This window comes from Stegodyphus dumicola, chromosome 8 (assembly GCF_044657685.1).
Source record: "Stegodyphus dumicola isolate Sdum_Otavi_A_Nest chromosome 8, ASM4465768v1".
Classification (NCBI taxonomy): Eukaryota; Metazoa; Arthropoda; class Arachnida; order Araneae; family Eresidae; genus Stegodyphus; species Stegodyphus dumicola.
In genome coordinates this window covers 69,958,238-69,974,265 of record NC_140775.1, presented here as the reverse complement: position 1 = coordinate 69,974,265, position 16,028 = coordinate 69,958,238, and the positions used below count along the sequence as shown (strand labels likewise).

The following is a 16,028-nucleotide window of genomic DNA, read 5'->3' as shown; positions in this document are numbered from 1 at the left end:
ATTTCAGTAGACAAAGTTTCAGAATGCCTCAAATCTGGCAAACACACACATAGCAATTCTTCCATTCTAACAATCAGCTTTGCCATTTTCGTATGCATTCTTTTTGTTGCATACCAAATTCAACGGCTTTTATAGAAAAATTTAGATTACTTTTTATCTTAAATTAAATTTTAAAATTTGTAATTATGAGATTTGCCTATAATAAAAGAAACAGTAGTCAATTCTGCAGGAATGCAGTACTTTGCAGCAAAATCACTAAAGGAACAATGCTTTGAATCTCTTCTCATGATTCAAGTGATTGCCAAGAAATTTCCACCAGAACAAAAGAAACAAAAACCCTTTTGTAAGTAGGTTTATTAAATTTAAAAAAAAATACATATGCATGTAATAAATATGTTATTATTATTCCCCCCTGTAAAATTCGCTAAATAGTTCAAAGGTGGTTGCACTAATGCATCAGTATTACTTTTATTATTATCAACTATCTAATCAATAATATAATTCCTTCCATTATTGCAACACCACTCATTTCTCTTCATCACAGAACACAGCCAAGATTTCACGCAAGTAATTTTCTCAGTCATACAGCATATTTGAGACAGAAATCGGAATTGCTTATGCTTTTTATGTGGCATTATAACAGTAAAATTAACTACTAACCGGCAAGCTTCATTTCTTTTATCAGTTACCATATGCCAGTGCTGTTGATCTGTAGATACTTCGATATAGTAACTGTAACTCCGATCATCACAGTCCCATAACAGCATTCTAAAGAGGAGATAAAAAGGCATGAAAGAATAGCAATCGACTGAATTTTTAAAATTTCAAAACTATTTTTAAATTTAAATTAATTATAAAGCATTAATTCTGTAACAATAAATTACTGCGTTACATTATTCAAAGCTGAGCAACTGGTCAAAAAGAAATCTAAGATGAATCTTTCTGCTCATGTGGGGGTGGGGAATGCATTTGAGTTTTTGTTTTTCAGTTGGTTAGTTGTTTGGTTTATGTCAAATCAAAACAATTATGCATGAAATACTGCTAGATATATAGCCATATGTCAAAGCTGCAATAGCTTTTTATATACTGTAAAAGTCCCTGGGACTTTGGCAATTCCAGATTTGAGACTTTTTTTTTTTTTTTTTTTTTCAGATACTAAATACTCAGTTTAAATCTAGTATAGATGACTTGTACAAATTATAAAATTAAAAATATGAAATAATTTTTTTATGAAATAATGAAGCATTTATAAACTAGGACTCAAAAATTAAAAATAAATAAACGGCCTCAGTACTTATTTGTTAAATATTTCTTTCGATGTCATTCATATTTTGTGCCAATACTTTCTCATTAATTCGACAGAAAGAAATAATTTTTCATTTAGTTACAAAGATCCATTGCTAAAGTCCTGTAATTGCTGTGTCAAGCATTTCCATTAAATTGGCAACTGAAATTTTTTTGTTCTCAAGAACCTCTGTCATTTTCTTTACTATCAATAGTGATATTTTCTAGATTTACAAGCATACTACAGATTTTGCTTTCTAATAGTTGACTGATGATTGGGGCATTGCCACCACAGTGGTAGACTTCTGTTTCTCAGATTCCATTAATTGCAAATTTTCACTTTTTGTTTGCAATATCTGAAAACCTTCAAATTTGCAGGTATCATCATTAAGCTTAACTAGAATCTGCTATACACTATTAGTGATGCATCATGAGACTGGCAACTGAAGACATGTTCTGCTAGATTTTGTCTTGCTGCGACAGGCAGGCAGACAAGTTATTTCTGAATTATGTTAGTTTAATTATTGGGTCAGTCCATAAATTTGTGCGCATTTTTTGGTAAATTCTTAAATAATATAAAAAAGCACAATTCAACATTTTAATCAATTATATATTTTCCTCCATTATCTACAATGTCTCGCCATCTTACAGGCAGCTTTTTTGTGCCAATGCTGTAGAAAAACTAAGGTTTTGATGGGGAAAAAAAGAAAAAAAAAAACTTGAAAGTTCATTGTACGCATCCTGTTTAGAATTTAATTTTTTTCCCAGTAAAAAAAATTTTAAAGCACGAAATAAGTGAAAATCATTTGGGGCAACATCTGGGGAGTAAGCAAGATGTGGCAAAAGCTCCCAATTAAATTCACTAATTGTTTTGCAGGTTTGTTCGGGCCATATGCGGTCTAGCGTTATCATGATGAAACAACACTTTCTTGATATTCACCAATCGTGTGCATTTTTTGATCAATTCTAAGTTTAGACGGCAAAGTTGTTTACTAAAAACTTCTGAATTAATCGCTTGATTTGGTTCTAACAGTTCAAAACATCCTGAATGGGGTTCATCAATGCTGCTTTTCCTACTTAAAATTTTTTAAACCATTTCTGGGCAGTCCTTACACTAATAGTGTGTTTACCTTGTACACTATTAATTTTTATTGCTGCAAACCTGGCATATTCACCACACGAAAATAAAAAATGCAGCACAGCATGTTTGTACTGGTTATCTATATTCATCTTCTATGGGTACTAAAATGCGTTCGATATTTACAAAATTTGGTGATGAACTGAATAACACGTTAGTCAAACGATAACAAGTTTCAACAGGTTCAAAATTGTATTGTTTTAGTAAATGTGTCATAGTGAATTTCACGCATACTCTTAATGTGCACGAACTTATGGACTGACCCGATATTTATTATACTTATGCCTATTGCCCACACATGCATAAAGCTTATCAGAGTCCTGAATAAATAAATTTCTATAAACACTTACAGCTTATCTAAGTGTGGCAGACCACACAGAGATGAGAAAATTGCATATGCAGTCCCCGCAAGTCACAGTTCTCAAGCTTTTGCGATGTGTCACATGACATGGTCTGACACCGCAGACGCAATAATTCATTCCAAATGACAGTACAAAAGACGTAACTTCAGGTCCAGTGCCAAGAGATTTTAGTGTTCTGCACTGTGTCTGCCATCAAAGCCTCTTGATTTCAGGAGGGCTGACGAACTAATGACCTTGTTTTCCCTCTGATATCGTTCCAGATATAATGAATCAAAGGATGTAAAATACTACTGAAAAATTAAGGAGGTGTGGCTAACTCAGTGTGTAGCTTGTTTCCATTGGAATACGCCAGAATGCTCTTGAACTCTCAACTAGAGAGACCCTCGTTAACAGGATCCTTACCTCACGAGGACTATACTTTACTACAATAACTGTTCCATGCATTATACACTGCTGGCCACCGTAAATGCAACATCCTGAAGGAAGCATGCAAATAACATGAAATTTACAACATGCATTAGCGGAGGTAAGATATGCAAATGATTAGAATTTCAGCACAGATGCACATCACGCGCGCCTGTGGTGCCACTTCAAAGCGCTATTTAAGGCTTAGAGTTTTTGATGATTTCAAGTTCGGCAATTGTGTTTTTCTTGTGTTTTTTTCAAAAAAAAAAAAAAAAAGAACAAATATGCCTCATCGTAAACAGCGATCATCATTTGATCAAATATCCGAGTTCGACAGAAGAAGGATAGTGGATTATCTTTCAGGAAAATCGGTAGTTGTGTTGGATGAAACCAAACAACTGTAATGCGGATATGTGACCATCGGATGCAGAAGGGTACGACGGACCGACGTGTTCGATCGCATCCACCTCAGTGCACCACTTTACGTGATGACAGGAACAATGCACGCATGGCAGTGACGAATCGCTCAGTCATATCACGAACCATAGCACAGCACATTCAGTCTGTAACGCATCAGCCAGTTTCTGTGCGTACCATTCAACGCCGTTTACAACAGAGTGGTCTGTCCGAAAGACATCCATTGCTTTGTCTACCCTTGATGCAGAACCACAGATGTCTCCGCCACCAATAGTGTGATGAAAGAAGGATGTGGACGGCAGAATGGAATGAAATTGTCTTTACTCATGAGTCACGTTGATGTCTGCAACACCATGATGGTCAGATTCGAGTCTGGAGACGCCATGGAGAGAGGATGCTGAACAGCTGCGTTATGCACCGCCACACTGGTCCTGAAACGGGTATTACGGTATGGGGTGGTATTGGATATCACTCTCACACTCCTCTAGTACGCATTGCCGGTACTTTAAACAGCCAGCGCTACATCTCCGAGTTGTTGGAGCCAGTTATCCTTCCTTACCCTCAGGGCTTGCCCACAGCCATATTTCAACAGGATAATGCGCAACCACATGTGGCACGCATTGTCCAAGGGTTCTTCGTCAATCGGCAGATTGAATTGCTTTCCTGGCTGGCTCGCTGTCCGGATCTTTCACCGATAGAAAACATGTAATCCATGGTTGCTGAACGATTGACTTGGATTACATCCCAAGTTGCCACACCAGATCAACTTTGGCAACATGTCTAAGCTGCTTGGTCTGCTGTACCCCAAGAACACATCCAAAGTCTCTTTGAATCAATGCCAAGGCGTGTGGCAGTCGTGATTTCCAAAAATGGCATTAATTTGATACTTGGTCAACATGTTATCTACTAAAGAAATTTTGTTGTGATATCTCTTGTCTTTCTTGGTATTGCAATTTGGGCAGCCAGCAGTGTATATACACTCACTTCCAAAAGTTAAGCACGGAGAGGAAAATGCTAATTTCCGGAAACCAATCAGAATTGAAGAGCATGCAATTAGCTGCAGAGGTAGATGGAAATATGCAAATATGTTAGGTAACAGCCAGTCATGCTTTCATGTCACGAAATATGCAAAAAAGACAGTCTTATAAGAAGCCAGCTTTATGAAGGGTTACAGAAGTTGATTGTAAGTGCTAATAGAAGGTGTTTAAAATTTTCATACAATTTGTTTTCAAGACATATGTGTTTCTATGACATCCAGAAGACAAATGGAAGATTCTGAGCGCTGACGTGCTGTGGGGCACATTGAAGCAGGACAGTCGATCACAGATGTTGCTCTTTTCTTTGGCAATCATCATTCTGTAATTTCACGTTTATGGAAACAATTCCAAACCACATAGACAGTTGTCCGAAGGTCCATAGCCAGTTGCCCAAGATTTACAACCCCTGAGGAAGATTTGATATATTGCTATTGTAGCCAAGTGGAATCGCAGAGCGACCTCTACATGTGTGACATCTATGGTTACAGCGTCCATTGGTAAGGCGATATCTGCAGCTACCGTACACCAAAGATTACATATGAGTGGACTGTATGCCCGGGGAACCTCAAGTTTGTGTTCCTCTATTTGTACAATCAAGAGGGGCACGATTACAGTGGTGCTGTGAACATGCCAACTGGAATGTGTCTGACTGGGGCAATGTCATGTTTACTCACGAGTCAAGATTTGCTCTGGAGCCAGATGGCAAGCATATAAGGATATGGCGTGAACAACGAACATGCAGTCAGTCCCAAAACATCACTGAACATCACACATTCCGAGGCGGAAGCATCATGGTGTGGGCAGGGATTTCAATAGGAAACCACACCAACCTGCCCATCTCTAAATGGGGTTCTTTGACGGCTGTCCGGTATCGAGATGAAGTCCTAGAACCCATTATGAGATTGTACGCTGCAGCAGTTAGCCCTACTTTTGTTTTAATGGATGATAACGCACGTCCCCATAGAGCTGGCATCGTCGATGACTACCTGGAGAGCGAAGTCTTCAGTATGTCATTATCTGATAACTTACAAAAATTTAATATTGTTTTCATTTCAGTATATAATTATTGATTTTGTTTTATCCATAAATATACATGCTACTTTCCTGCCAAATTTTGTGTCAATCAAAGCAGTATTTGTTGATTTTTCTGCATTTTATATCTTTGTGCTTAACTTTTAGAAGTGAGTGTATGTAGAGCTTCTCGTAATTGTAATAAATATGTTTTGACTTCAAAAATGCAGTACGTATTTATGCAGCTTCACAAATGTACTAATCATTATATAAAGTCAATCTGATGCCAGTCACCACACAAAACCGGTGCTAGACATTTTGCAACCCAGTGCACTCTGTGCGGGTTCAAAATTCTCCTACCAAAATTCAAAAACCTTGCCACCCATAAATTTAGCATTCTAGTAGGCTCTTTAACTTCTAAAGTTTCATTATCCCTTAATTTTGTCGCTCGGTGCTTCTCTAAACTCTAAAAATTTTCCCTTCCCTAAATTATGCTGCTCATTGCATTTTAAACAAATTTAGTTACAATGTACGTCAGCAAAAACTCCTAATGTATCTTAGCACAAACTTTTATAACAGAATAGGTCTTTCAGGGAAAAAAGATAGAGAAGAGTGACAATGTGAAATTATATAGCGTTCCTGTTTGGTCATTATTATATTGGAGGTTAAAGTCAGCAGAACATATTTACAGATTTTAAATGTCTTGCCTTTCATAATGCACAGAGATATATACCTCACACAAGATGTACTAAAATGACAATATTTATCATTCAATGTTATGCCCTTGATACTTCGAAAATCAAAGGTATAAATTTGAGCCCACCTGTTTTTGGTAAGAAACTAGACATTAATTTATTTTTTAGCAAACTCTTCCTTCTTTTTAGCTTTAAGATAATAGTTACACATACACACTAAATGATTTAAGTTATGAAATATTTTAGACATGCAACAATATTAGTTTTAAATTTTGATTTAAAAACATATTTTTTAATAAGAAATGTTATCGCATTAAGTCACGATTTAAAAAAAAAAAAAAAAAAAAAAACTTTCACGAGAAGAAGGGAAAGAACAGGTTTCTAAGAGTTTTAGCTGTATGATATTTTACAATAGGCTACATACCATTGTTTTTTTATGAAACAGCATCTTAATTTAAAACAGGCCTAATTTTTTTAAACATATACCTACTCAAATAACTATTATGATTTTTAAAACTACTTTTTTCTTTGGTTGTAGTCAAAATTTTTAAATAAAAGATAATTACCCACAATTTTTTGGCCAAATAACAATTTGTGGCATCATTAATACATACCTCATAGAATCTAGTATGAAAGGCTGGGCAAGCTGAACAACTATAGCCCCACTGCCTAGCTGATGACAAGTATAACCAGAGTCCCAGTCATAATTCTCAGTATCTCCATTTATTAAAGCATTTCTACTACGACTGACACCTTCTGTAACCCATGCACTTGCAGACACTGTAGCCACATTATGAAGAGGATCTAAGGCAGAGAATAATTAATTGGAAAACTATCTACTTATTTTTTTCCTTCCAAAAAATTTTAACATCACATCTGTTAAATTACTTTATAATAAAACAACAATGATAATTTTATCAAATTTTTAAACGACTACTACTGTTTTAGCATTGATTAAACAATAAATATTTCAAGTTTACTCCTTGTCTTCTGAATTATAGTAAATTACTTAAATCTCATTGTTAAAAATCAAATTAAAAATATCGTACAAGAAAAGTACATTTATATCTGCTTTCCCTTGATTTTAAGATTATAATGGATTATTTCAAGCGATCAACAATAAAACTGAAACACCAGCATCTGGAATGTACTACTATATTATAGTGTGGGAATTTATTTATTTATTTTTTCAAAACTGCAATAACTAAGCTTGGTTCTTGGAAATGACTGATGCAAGTCTTGTTCAACCATTACAGGTATTTTTAGCTATTAATCTTTCAAAACAATGGCTATTTCTTTTTAAGATGGTAAAGAATGAAAATGTTTTTGAACTCTGCCTTTTACTATAAAAATGGTAAATTAATCCAATGGTGCTGAGATCAGAAGATTGCGTAAAACATGAAAGTTGCCCCAACTCATTTTCATGTCTTTTAAACCAGCATGCAACAAATTTGTGCTTTACCCTCCTGATACATGTCACTTCCCTTGGCTTACAAAATGACTGAAAGGCAGGGTGGATTTGATCCTCTAGAATACATCATAGCTGCTAATCAAATAAGAAAAACAAGAAATTCATGTGCAAAAACCAGGAATTTCTAGAAGGTTTTTGCCATTTCAAAAGTACTTCAAATTGACATGACTTCACTTTGTAATGCATGAATTAAGTTGTGAATTATTTACAATATGATTCTATGTGCAATATATTAATGTAATTATATACTCTGAATTTTTTGTTCTTTGGCTAATTTCATTTTGTAATTTTCTAACACTTTTATATTGAAAAATTCACACCAAAAGAGAAAACTTTTAATTATCAAAAATAAAATTAATGTATATACCACTACTGTGTAGATATAATTAGGAATATATCATATATTAGTGTAAAACACATTCAAATATAAATATTAACTGATTAACAGGATTGAATCTTCATAAAAAGTTGAACAAATGTCTACAGTAGATTAAGACAAATCAAAATCAGATTAAATAAAATTTAACAATAAAAATTAAATACAATTAGGGGTAGAGGAATGGAATTTGCACAATTTTCATTCACTCAATAAATTTAATTTACTGCTGAAAAACTCTCCTAAGTAAAAGTTAAAAACTAGGAGATCCAGCAATCTACAGGGAAATTGGGATAAAAATGAAAAACCGGAAAATTTCACAGTTATGAATACACCGATACAGATAGTCCTTGATAGAGAAGTGATTATAAGAAAAAATCAGCATTCTCAGAAATTTCAATGATAATTCCATTGTTATAAAAATACTATAATAAATTATTATCTGCCTACCTCCAACTACACCTCTGGTCAGAAAAAAACTTGGATCATACCTTTCTGAAGAAGTTCTCTATGGATAAATTCTTCCAAAAGAGAGAAAGGATATTGAAATGGACTCATTGATGAACAAAACAATTTTGCATCATATGCTCTCTAAGATTGATCTTCTGACAGAGATGAAACAAGTATTTATCATAAGCACAGGTTATCATACATTCTAATGTCCCTTTCAGACAACATTTTATTGCTTTTCTATAATGCTAAACAGACATGATCTTTGATAATGAGCTTTGAACACATCAAAAATATCTGCTGTCTTAGCAATGTGCATATCAGCCTGACAAAACTAACAATTTATCTTTGCTAGAATTCTGATATATATTCAATTTATATTCTATAATTCTCAATGGTTGAAGTCAATACTCCAGCCTCACCCTCTTGTTGAAAAATTCACAATCATTTAAAATTCTCAATTGAATGCACATGCTGTCTTGAAATTTAAAATACTATATTTATCTAGTACTTTAGTTTCATTACCCAAATCCTGTAAATCTATACAGGCAGTTTAAATTTTTAAATTAGAGAAATATATTCATAAAAACACTTTTTTGATTTTTATTAAAAGAAGTTTGTAACACAGCTTTTATTTCTGACAAGGAAGAAAAATTCAATAATATCTTTTTGGATTTTAGAAATTTATAATTGAAATTAATAAAAGATATATGCTATAAAAGTTTTATAAATATATTTATTAAAACTACAGAAAAACTAAAAATATATACATATAATGTTATAAAATTAAAAATATTTCCTTTAACTATATATACATTGAAAATATAAACAAATTATTTATTTGAATAATTTAAAACAAAGCACTAGAATATTATGATATATACTTTACTACTTTCTTCCAATTAAATTCAAATAAGACATCAGAGGAAATTAGATAGCAAAATATTTCAATGAATAAAGAAATATATATCAAGTGAAGGCAGAAGCTCACGGAAAAATATAAATGCTTTTCAATGCAGATGATTAAAATATTTGAGCTCTAGAAAAATGAAAAAATGTTTCAAACTCACAAAGTAAATCTTTCTCCAACCTAAACGGGCTGTTTGTGTACATACATTCAAATGATACAAGATGGAAAACCCTATTTACTGTATTATGAGTGCCAACAATTCTAATGTACCTATAAGAGAAGAACATAATTAGTTTGGCATGAAATTATATAAACTTATATTTAAAACATTAAAGGAATATGCATTAAAATTTGTCGATAAATCTGAAAATACTATAATAATTGAAAAAGATTTTAAAGCATCACCATTAAAGAAGATAGTTAATATTGAAAACTAATATGCTCACTGTTTTTAAGAAATGAATAATGAATTTTTCACTTCAATAATCTCATATGACATCATCATGTGTGGGTGATGCAATGGCAGTAATTGTTTCATTTCATGATCGTTAAACATTGAAAGCTATTGATAAGTCACCAAGTTTTTGGAAGGAAAGGCAATTAAATAAATTTATGTTTCTGACAAGGGGTCTTTTTTCCCCCCCTTCCCTGTATGTGGTATAAGGGAGGTGGAAATTGTTAAAAATTATTTCCATTGCCTTCTCTTTTAAGGATTCTATGCTAAAATCTAAATTATACTTCCATATCTCAGATAAATATAAGGTGCCAAGCTTTCTATCAAAAAATCAAATTTTTAAACTATGAAATCACATTTTTTTTAAATGTCTTTCATATAACAGTTACAAATTGTGTAGATAGGAAAATAAAACATCAATGTATTTCTATATAATTTAATATTTACTTTCAGATCTTTAATTAGCTAATTCACGCCTAAAATTTAAATCTGCCTCTTCAAGAAGGAACATAAAATTTATCCTGTTCACAAATAGCCTACATATACGAAGGTTTCTATTTATATTTTTTGCTTTGGCAACAGTAAGTGTTGCTAAGTGACCATAGATGATTCCAATCAAACATTTCATATTTTTAACCATAACTTCTTCAGAAGTTATTTCTTCAGAACATTTTGCATTTTAGTGTGATTTGTATTGTTTACAGTAAACTGAAAAATTCACTTTGGGAAAAATATAGAATTGACTTGTGAACATTTTTGTGCGATTATTTTTAATAACTTTCGGCATGGATTATCAAGACGAAAGTGCTTCAATGAAATTTCATTTTCTACAGGATGTAAATGCTCTCTGTTTTCAATAAATGATACTACAATAAATGATAAGTAAAACATACAAAAATTACAAATACCTAACTACACGGGGCTTGAAATACAACTGTTGCCATGATCGACACAAGTAACGAGTGTGATCAATAACTTTCACCCAATCTTTCTGATCAACTGAAACTTCAATGTAATATGAATAGGACCTGAAAATTGGGATAAGAAGTTTAAGCAAGCATTTAATACTCCTTTTGCATACGCATTCATGCCAATTTTTGTCAATAAACTTTTATAATGTTAATGTTTTTAATACATTTAAAAAAATTAATTCACACAGTACAATATCTAGTGATCTGCCAATATTATTTTTATGATAGCTCAAACACTTTAAATATATATTTTGTTATAAGTACCTGAATAATATCTTATAGCGATTGTATACAGTACCTTATATCTCTGTCCCACAGAAGCATATGCATATGGTTAATTATACACTGCCTCCCTAGCATAACAAGAATTCCTTGGCCATTATTATCATCAATAGGATGCCTTGTGAAACCTCTTTCCATGTCATATGTATGCACATCACCATCAAGGAGAGCAGATCGCAACTCACCATGTAAAACCTGAGCACCATGTTTTGGTGATGCCACATTTTCTTCAGGCACTTTAAGAAAAAGTCATTTAATATTAAAAAATAACACATAATGTTGATAAATATTATAAAATACTATATAATATTCATTACATGAAGTTTTTTTTAATATTTTTCATTCATATCTTTTTATCATCAGTGTTTAATAATTAATGTCTCAAATATAAAGATAAGTGCCATTAAATTTAACTTCTATATAGGGTGTCCTGTAAATGTTGCGATGAACTTCTGAGGGAGGTAGGGCACATCATAAGGCTTAAGAATTGCATAGGAACCTATGCCCAGAAACATAACTGTACACTGCGAGGGGGTGCTGTATAGGAGAGTGCTAGTGGAAAGTGAGGATTGTCTCATTCGAACCATAGGCACTATATGAAGAGCATGGAATGCTATATGAATGGACAGCTTATAGACATGCACTTAGTGTGTGGAATAGCTAAAGGTAATGGACTAGCTGCTTCTCGCATTTATTGAGAACACTCCCCCCTCAGACATCAACCACACCACAGTTTGTTTGCACGTCTGCATCAAAATTTGTGCCACTACGGGTCATTAAGAAGTGGCAGGACAAGTGATAGCAGGCCACAATCGACTCGGTCGTTAGGGAAGATGTGTTGGATATGGTAGAGAGTAATCTAAGGACCAACATACGTGCCACTGCCTCTCAATTAAGAATGTCTCGTACCAGTATCCAGTGTGTCTTGAACATTGATTCCTTCCACACCTTTCATCTCCAAAAGGTTCAGTTACTGCTTCCCCAATGATCATTCTGAACATGTGCATTTTGCACAGTAGTTTCTGCAAGAAAGAGCCCATGATGTTAATTTTCCAGCTTATGCAATGTTCACGGATGAAGCCACACTCAATATCGCGTGTATTCAATCACCACAATCAGCATTTTGTGGGCTCACCAAAAAAACTCCACGGTGTGCGGCACCACGTGGCACAATAGTGCTTCAAAGTTAATGTGTATGTGGGTTTGGTCGGTGACTACTTAGTCGAGCCATATCTTTTACCATCCTGGTTGAATGCCACAGATTATCTGATCTTTCTCAAGCTGGAGCAGGTTCTTCCCAGCTTGCGTGATGATGTTCCACCAAATGTGAAGCACAACATGTGGTTCCAACATGATGGGGTGACTGCTCATTTTGGACTGGATGTTCGCAGCCATTTGAACAGATCATTCCCGCATCGATGGATTGGGCATAGTGGACCAGTTCCCTGGCCCCCACACTCACTGGATTTATCAAGCTTTGATTTCTTTTTGTGTCTGGAAAGGATCTCGTGGGAAGACTCGCCTGCGCAGCTGATACAATCAAAGAAACTCTCGGTGTGTTTGAACATGTCCAGCAATCAATAGTCCATTGGTGTCAGGCATGTTTGCCATATGATGGTGCAAAATTTGAGCATCTGTTGTAGCATTCAAGGTGCCGTACATCATTTGTATTCATGGCCAATAAATGTTTCAAATTATTCACTCTCTTGCTTCCTTTCCCATCCTATACCTCTGCTACCACTTACCCCGAGATTTCCAGGCATGGGATCCTATGCAATTCTTAACCCTTATGATGTGTCTTACCTATATTTTTATTATGGTACGCAACATTTATAGTGTATATAGTTAAAAACTCAGGAAAATTTCTCTTTTAAAGGGCACTCTTGCCTTTGTTTTGCAATGTTGGAACAATTCAAATTTAATATGTTATTAAATTAATTAAGACAATGATTTTTATTTATGTATTCTTAATTGTTTGCATTCATTTTCATATTTAAAAGCAGCATTTTAATGGCACCATCTGAGAAATAACTAACTAAAAGCAGTAGACCACACAATATATACAATATTACAAAATTTATTGTCATAACTACAGCTGCTGTATTAACACACTGATGACAGTTATTGTAAAAAAGCATATGGTCTTAATTTCCACAAAGCTTTTTAAGTCATAATAAAAATAATTCAAAAATACAATACTTTATAAAAATTAATCAATATATTTAATCATTTCTTAGTAATGTTTTTGGTATAGTATGCTTAAAAACAATGGAAATAATGTTGTTGCATATTACTATAACCATCTAAGTGGATCCCATGAGTCCTCATCGAATAACTACAGAAAGTATATATATTATAAACATTATTATCACACCTTATAACATAACCCCAATTTTTTTCCCAAGTAATTGCATAAATTATTAAAAGATGAAATTTAGCATCACCTGTCACAAACAGTCAAATAAGAACACATGTCAACTTGGCATCACTCATCACAAACAACCAAACAAAGAGAGACACCAATCCACATCTCAAGTCAACACTGCATTCAAAATCAAAATGATAAAATTTGTATTTCTTACATAAATAATCTGATATATTGCTCTTTTTTATGAATAGAATCTTAATTTCCGAACTGTTTTGTTTCTGCATTATTTCACAGACAGCTGTTTATATTGTTTTACATACAGTCATAATATATGTTAGAAATTCTCTAAAAAGTAAATCAATTTGGAAGTATAATACTAAGAAAGCTATATTACAGTGTAAATGAATAATAACATAAACAAAATATGAAAGCTCTTATGATAATTTTTACAGAATTACCAGCTTTACAAATAATGCTGAAGAATAACTTTTTCAGTGGCTCTCATTCAGTGGCAGCTCGTAATAAGCACTGTGGAACTGCAGCACCCCTTATTATTATTTTTAATATTTAATATAGTCTTTAATTCTTTCTTTATACTTTTACAATACATAATCCTTAAGCTTAATGTCAGTTGCCATCCCCTACTTTGTGAAAAAGATACGAAATTCTTTAACTGCGCGCTTCACAGTTCCAGCGACGTGGTGCTTGGCCGTTCTGCGCATGCGCGCACAGAAAGCAGCACGTGAGCCGGGTAGCGAGAAGAGCACTGTTGCTCTTGCAGTGCCGAAATTCTGGCATGTTGTTGGAAACGTGATTTCTTTTTACTCTGCGCGTGTGGTATTTCTCCACAAGGTGGATCTTCATCATACAGACTATAAACAGAATTCATGAAAATTTGCAACCTTTAAAAAAATTGCCTTACTGAAATTCAATCAACATCAAATGCAGACCAAACTATTGGAAAAGCAACAGGAATAATAAAAATAATAATAAAACACTATATGATGATAATTTCAAGTTTTGGTTAGAGCTTTTTTATCAGATGCGTCATGTTGAAATAATATACAACTAAATGCAATCCAGAGAAATTAGTGTGTTGTTTAAAGTTAACGAATATATAACAAATTTCAAAACTGCTATTTTAGAATTAAGAAACTCAAAGTACTGTAAGAATTTTTCAAAGGTACTGATGGAAGAAGCTAAGGAAATATATGACTTTATATTATGTATTGATATAATGCACAGGTATTCTTCCACTGACCACTTAGCAGCTGCTAAATTGTTAAACAAGAAGCGCTTCGCTAGTTTTAGGAATGACCATTCTACAGAAGAAATAGTACTGACCACTGAAGCATTTTTAATGATTTACAAAGAAAAGCTTGAAACTGAACTAAAAGTATTCTATTGTAGGTCTGATATCCATGAATACTGCAAATTTATTTACTTCAAGCTACTGAAATTTATCTTCGAAAATAATCTAGATGATGTTCTTAGTGAAATTACGAAACAGATAAAAATTCTCTTGAGAGTTCCCATGACTACATCAGAGGCAGAACGCTGCTTTTCAACATTTAAAAGAATGAAAACTTTTCTAAGAAGCACTAGGAATTCGGAAAGACTAAATGCGCTTGCATTGATTTCAATAAAGAAAAATTTTCTCAGTTGTCATCCAGAGAGCAAGGAGAAAATTATTGATCTTTTCGTATAAATTAAAACAATAAGAATGGATTTCATTTTTAAATGAATAGGCAAAGATTGAATTGTAACAATTTTGGTTAAAGTAATTAAGAAATGTTTAATTTTTTTCTTGTAAGATTTCATGAAGTTTCAAAATAAATTTTCTTTCTATACATGTTTATTTCCTTTTAGACAATTTTAAAACAAAGGTTAAATTTTTTTCGAACAGCCCCACACTAATTTTAGCCACGAGCCGCCATCCCATTTATACGTTGTATACACAAAAATTTCTGAAACAATTCCAAACTTAAGTTAGGAATCTCTCTCTTAAAATTACAGTGTGGTGGTGGTGGAGGGAGAGTCTAGAGATTACTTAAATGATATAGAAGACTTAAATTAGGTTATAACAAAAACCCCAGAATCAATATTTAGTGAATCTCTTACACATGGTAATCATAGCTTGTATCATTTTTTGGATCTGGGTGAAAAAGTTTAAATATGAAACTGAGAAATAACCAACAATGCTGTTTGTTACATTCCTCAGTGCTTACGTACTTATCCCACACACAACGTAATTGCTGGTTAGGACTAATAATTTACTATGCAAGGTATCATGGATTTGTTCATAGGTAAATAAAAGGCAAATATTAGTACAACCATCTAGGTATGGTTTAATGATTTTTGATAATTAAAAAATAATGGAAAATATATATGTAATTG

The 16,028-nt window shown here is 33.2% G+C and overlaps 1 protein-coding gene across 5 annotated transcripts in view; it reads right to left on the bottom strand.

Moving 5' to 3' along the window:
* BTBD9 (BTB (POZ) domain containing 9) overlaps positions 1-16,028 on the bottom strand; it is a 66,946-nt gene that overhangs the window by 12,606 nt on the left and 38,312 nt on the right. For 4 of the 5 annotated variants that reach the window (XM_035371156.2, XM_085821982.1, XM_035371157.2 and 1 more), the window contains exons 6-10: positions 11,280-11,499; positions 10,919-11,038; positions 9,717-9,826; positions 6,964-7,153; positions 661-768 (exon numbers count right to left, since the gene is read on the bottom strand). In XM_035371156.2, coding sequence (XP_035227047.1) covers positions 661-768; positions 6,964-7,153; positions 9,717-9,826; positions 10,919-11,038; positions 11,280-11,499 — 748 coding nt within the window. The remainder of the gene's footprint in view (positions 1-660; positions 769-6,963; positions 7,154-9,716; positions 9,827-10,918; positions 11,039-11,279; positions 11,500-16,028) is intronic. The other variant, XM_085821983.1, reaches the window with a different exon arrangement.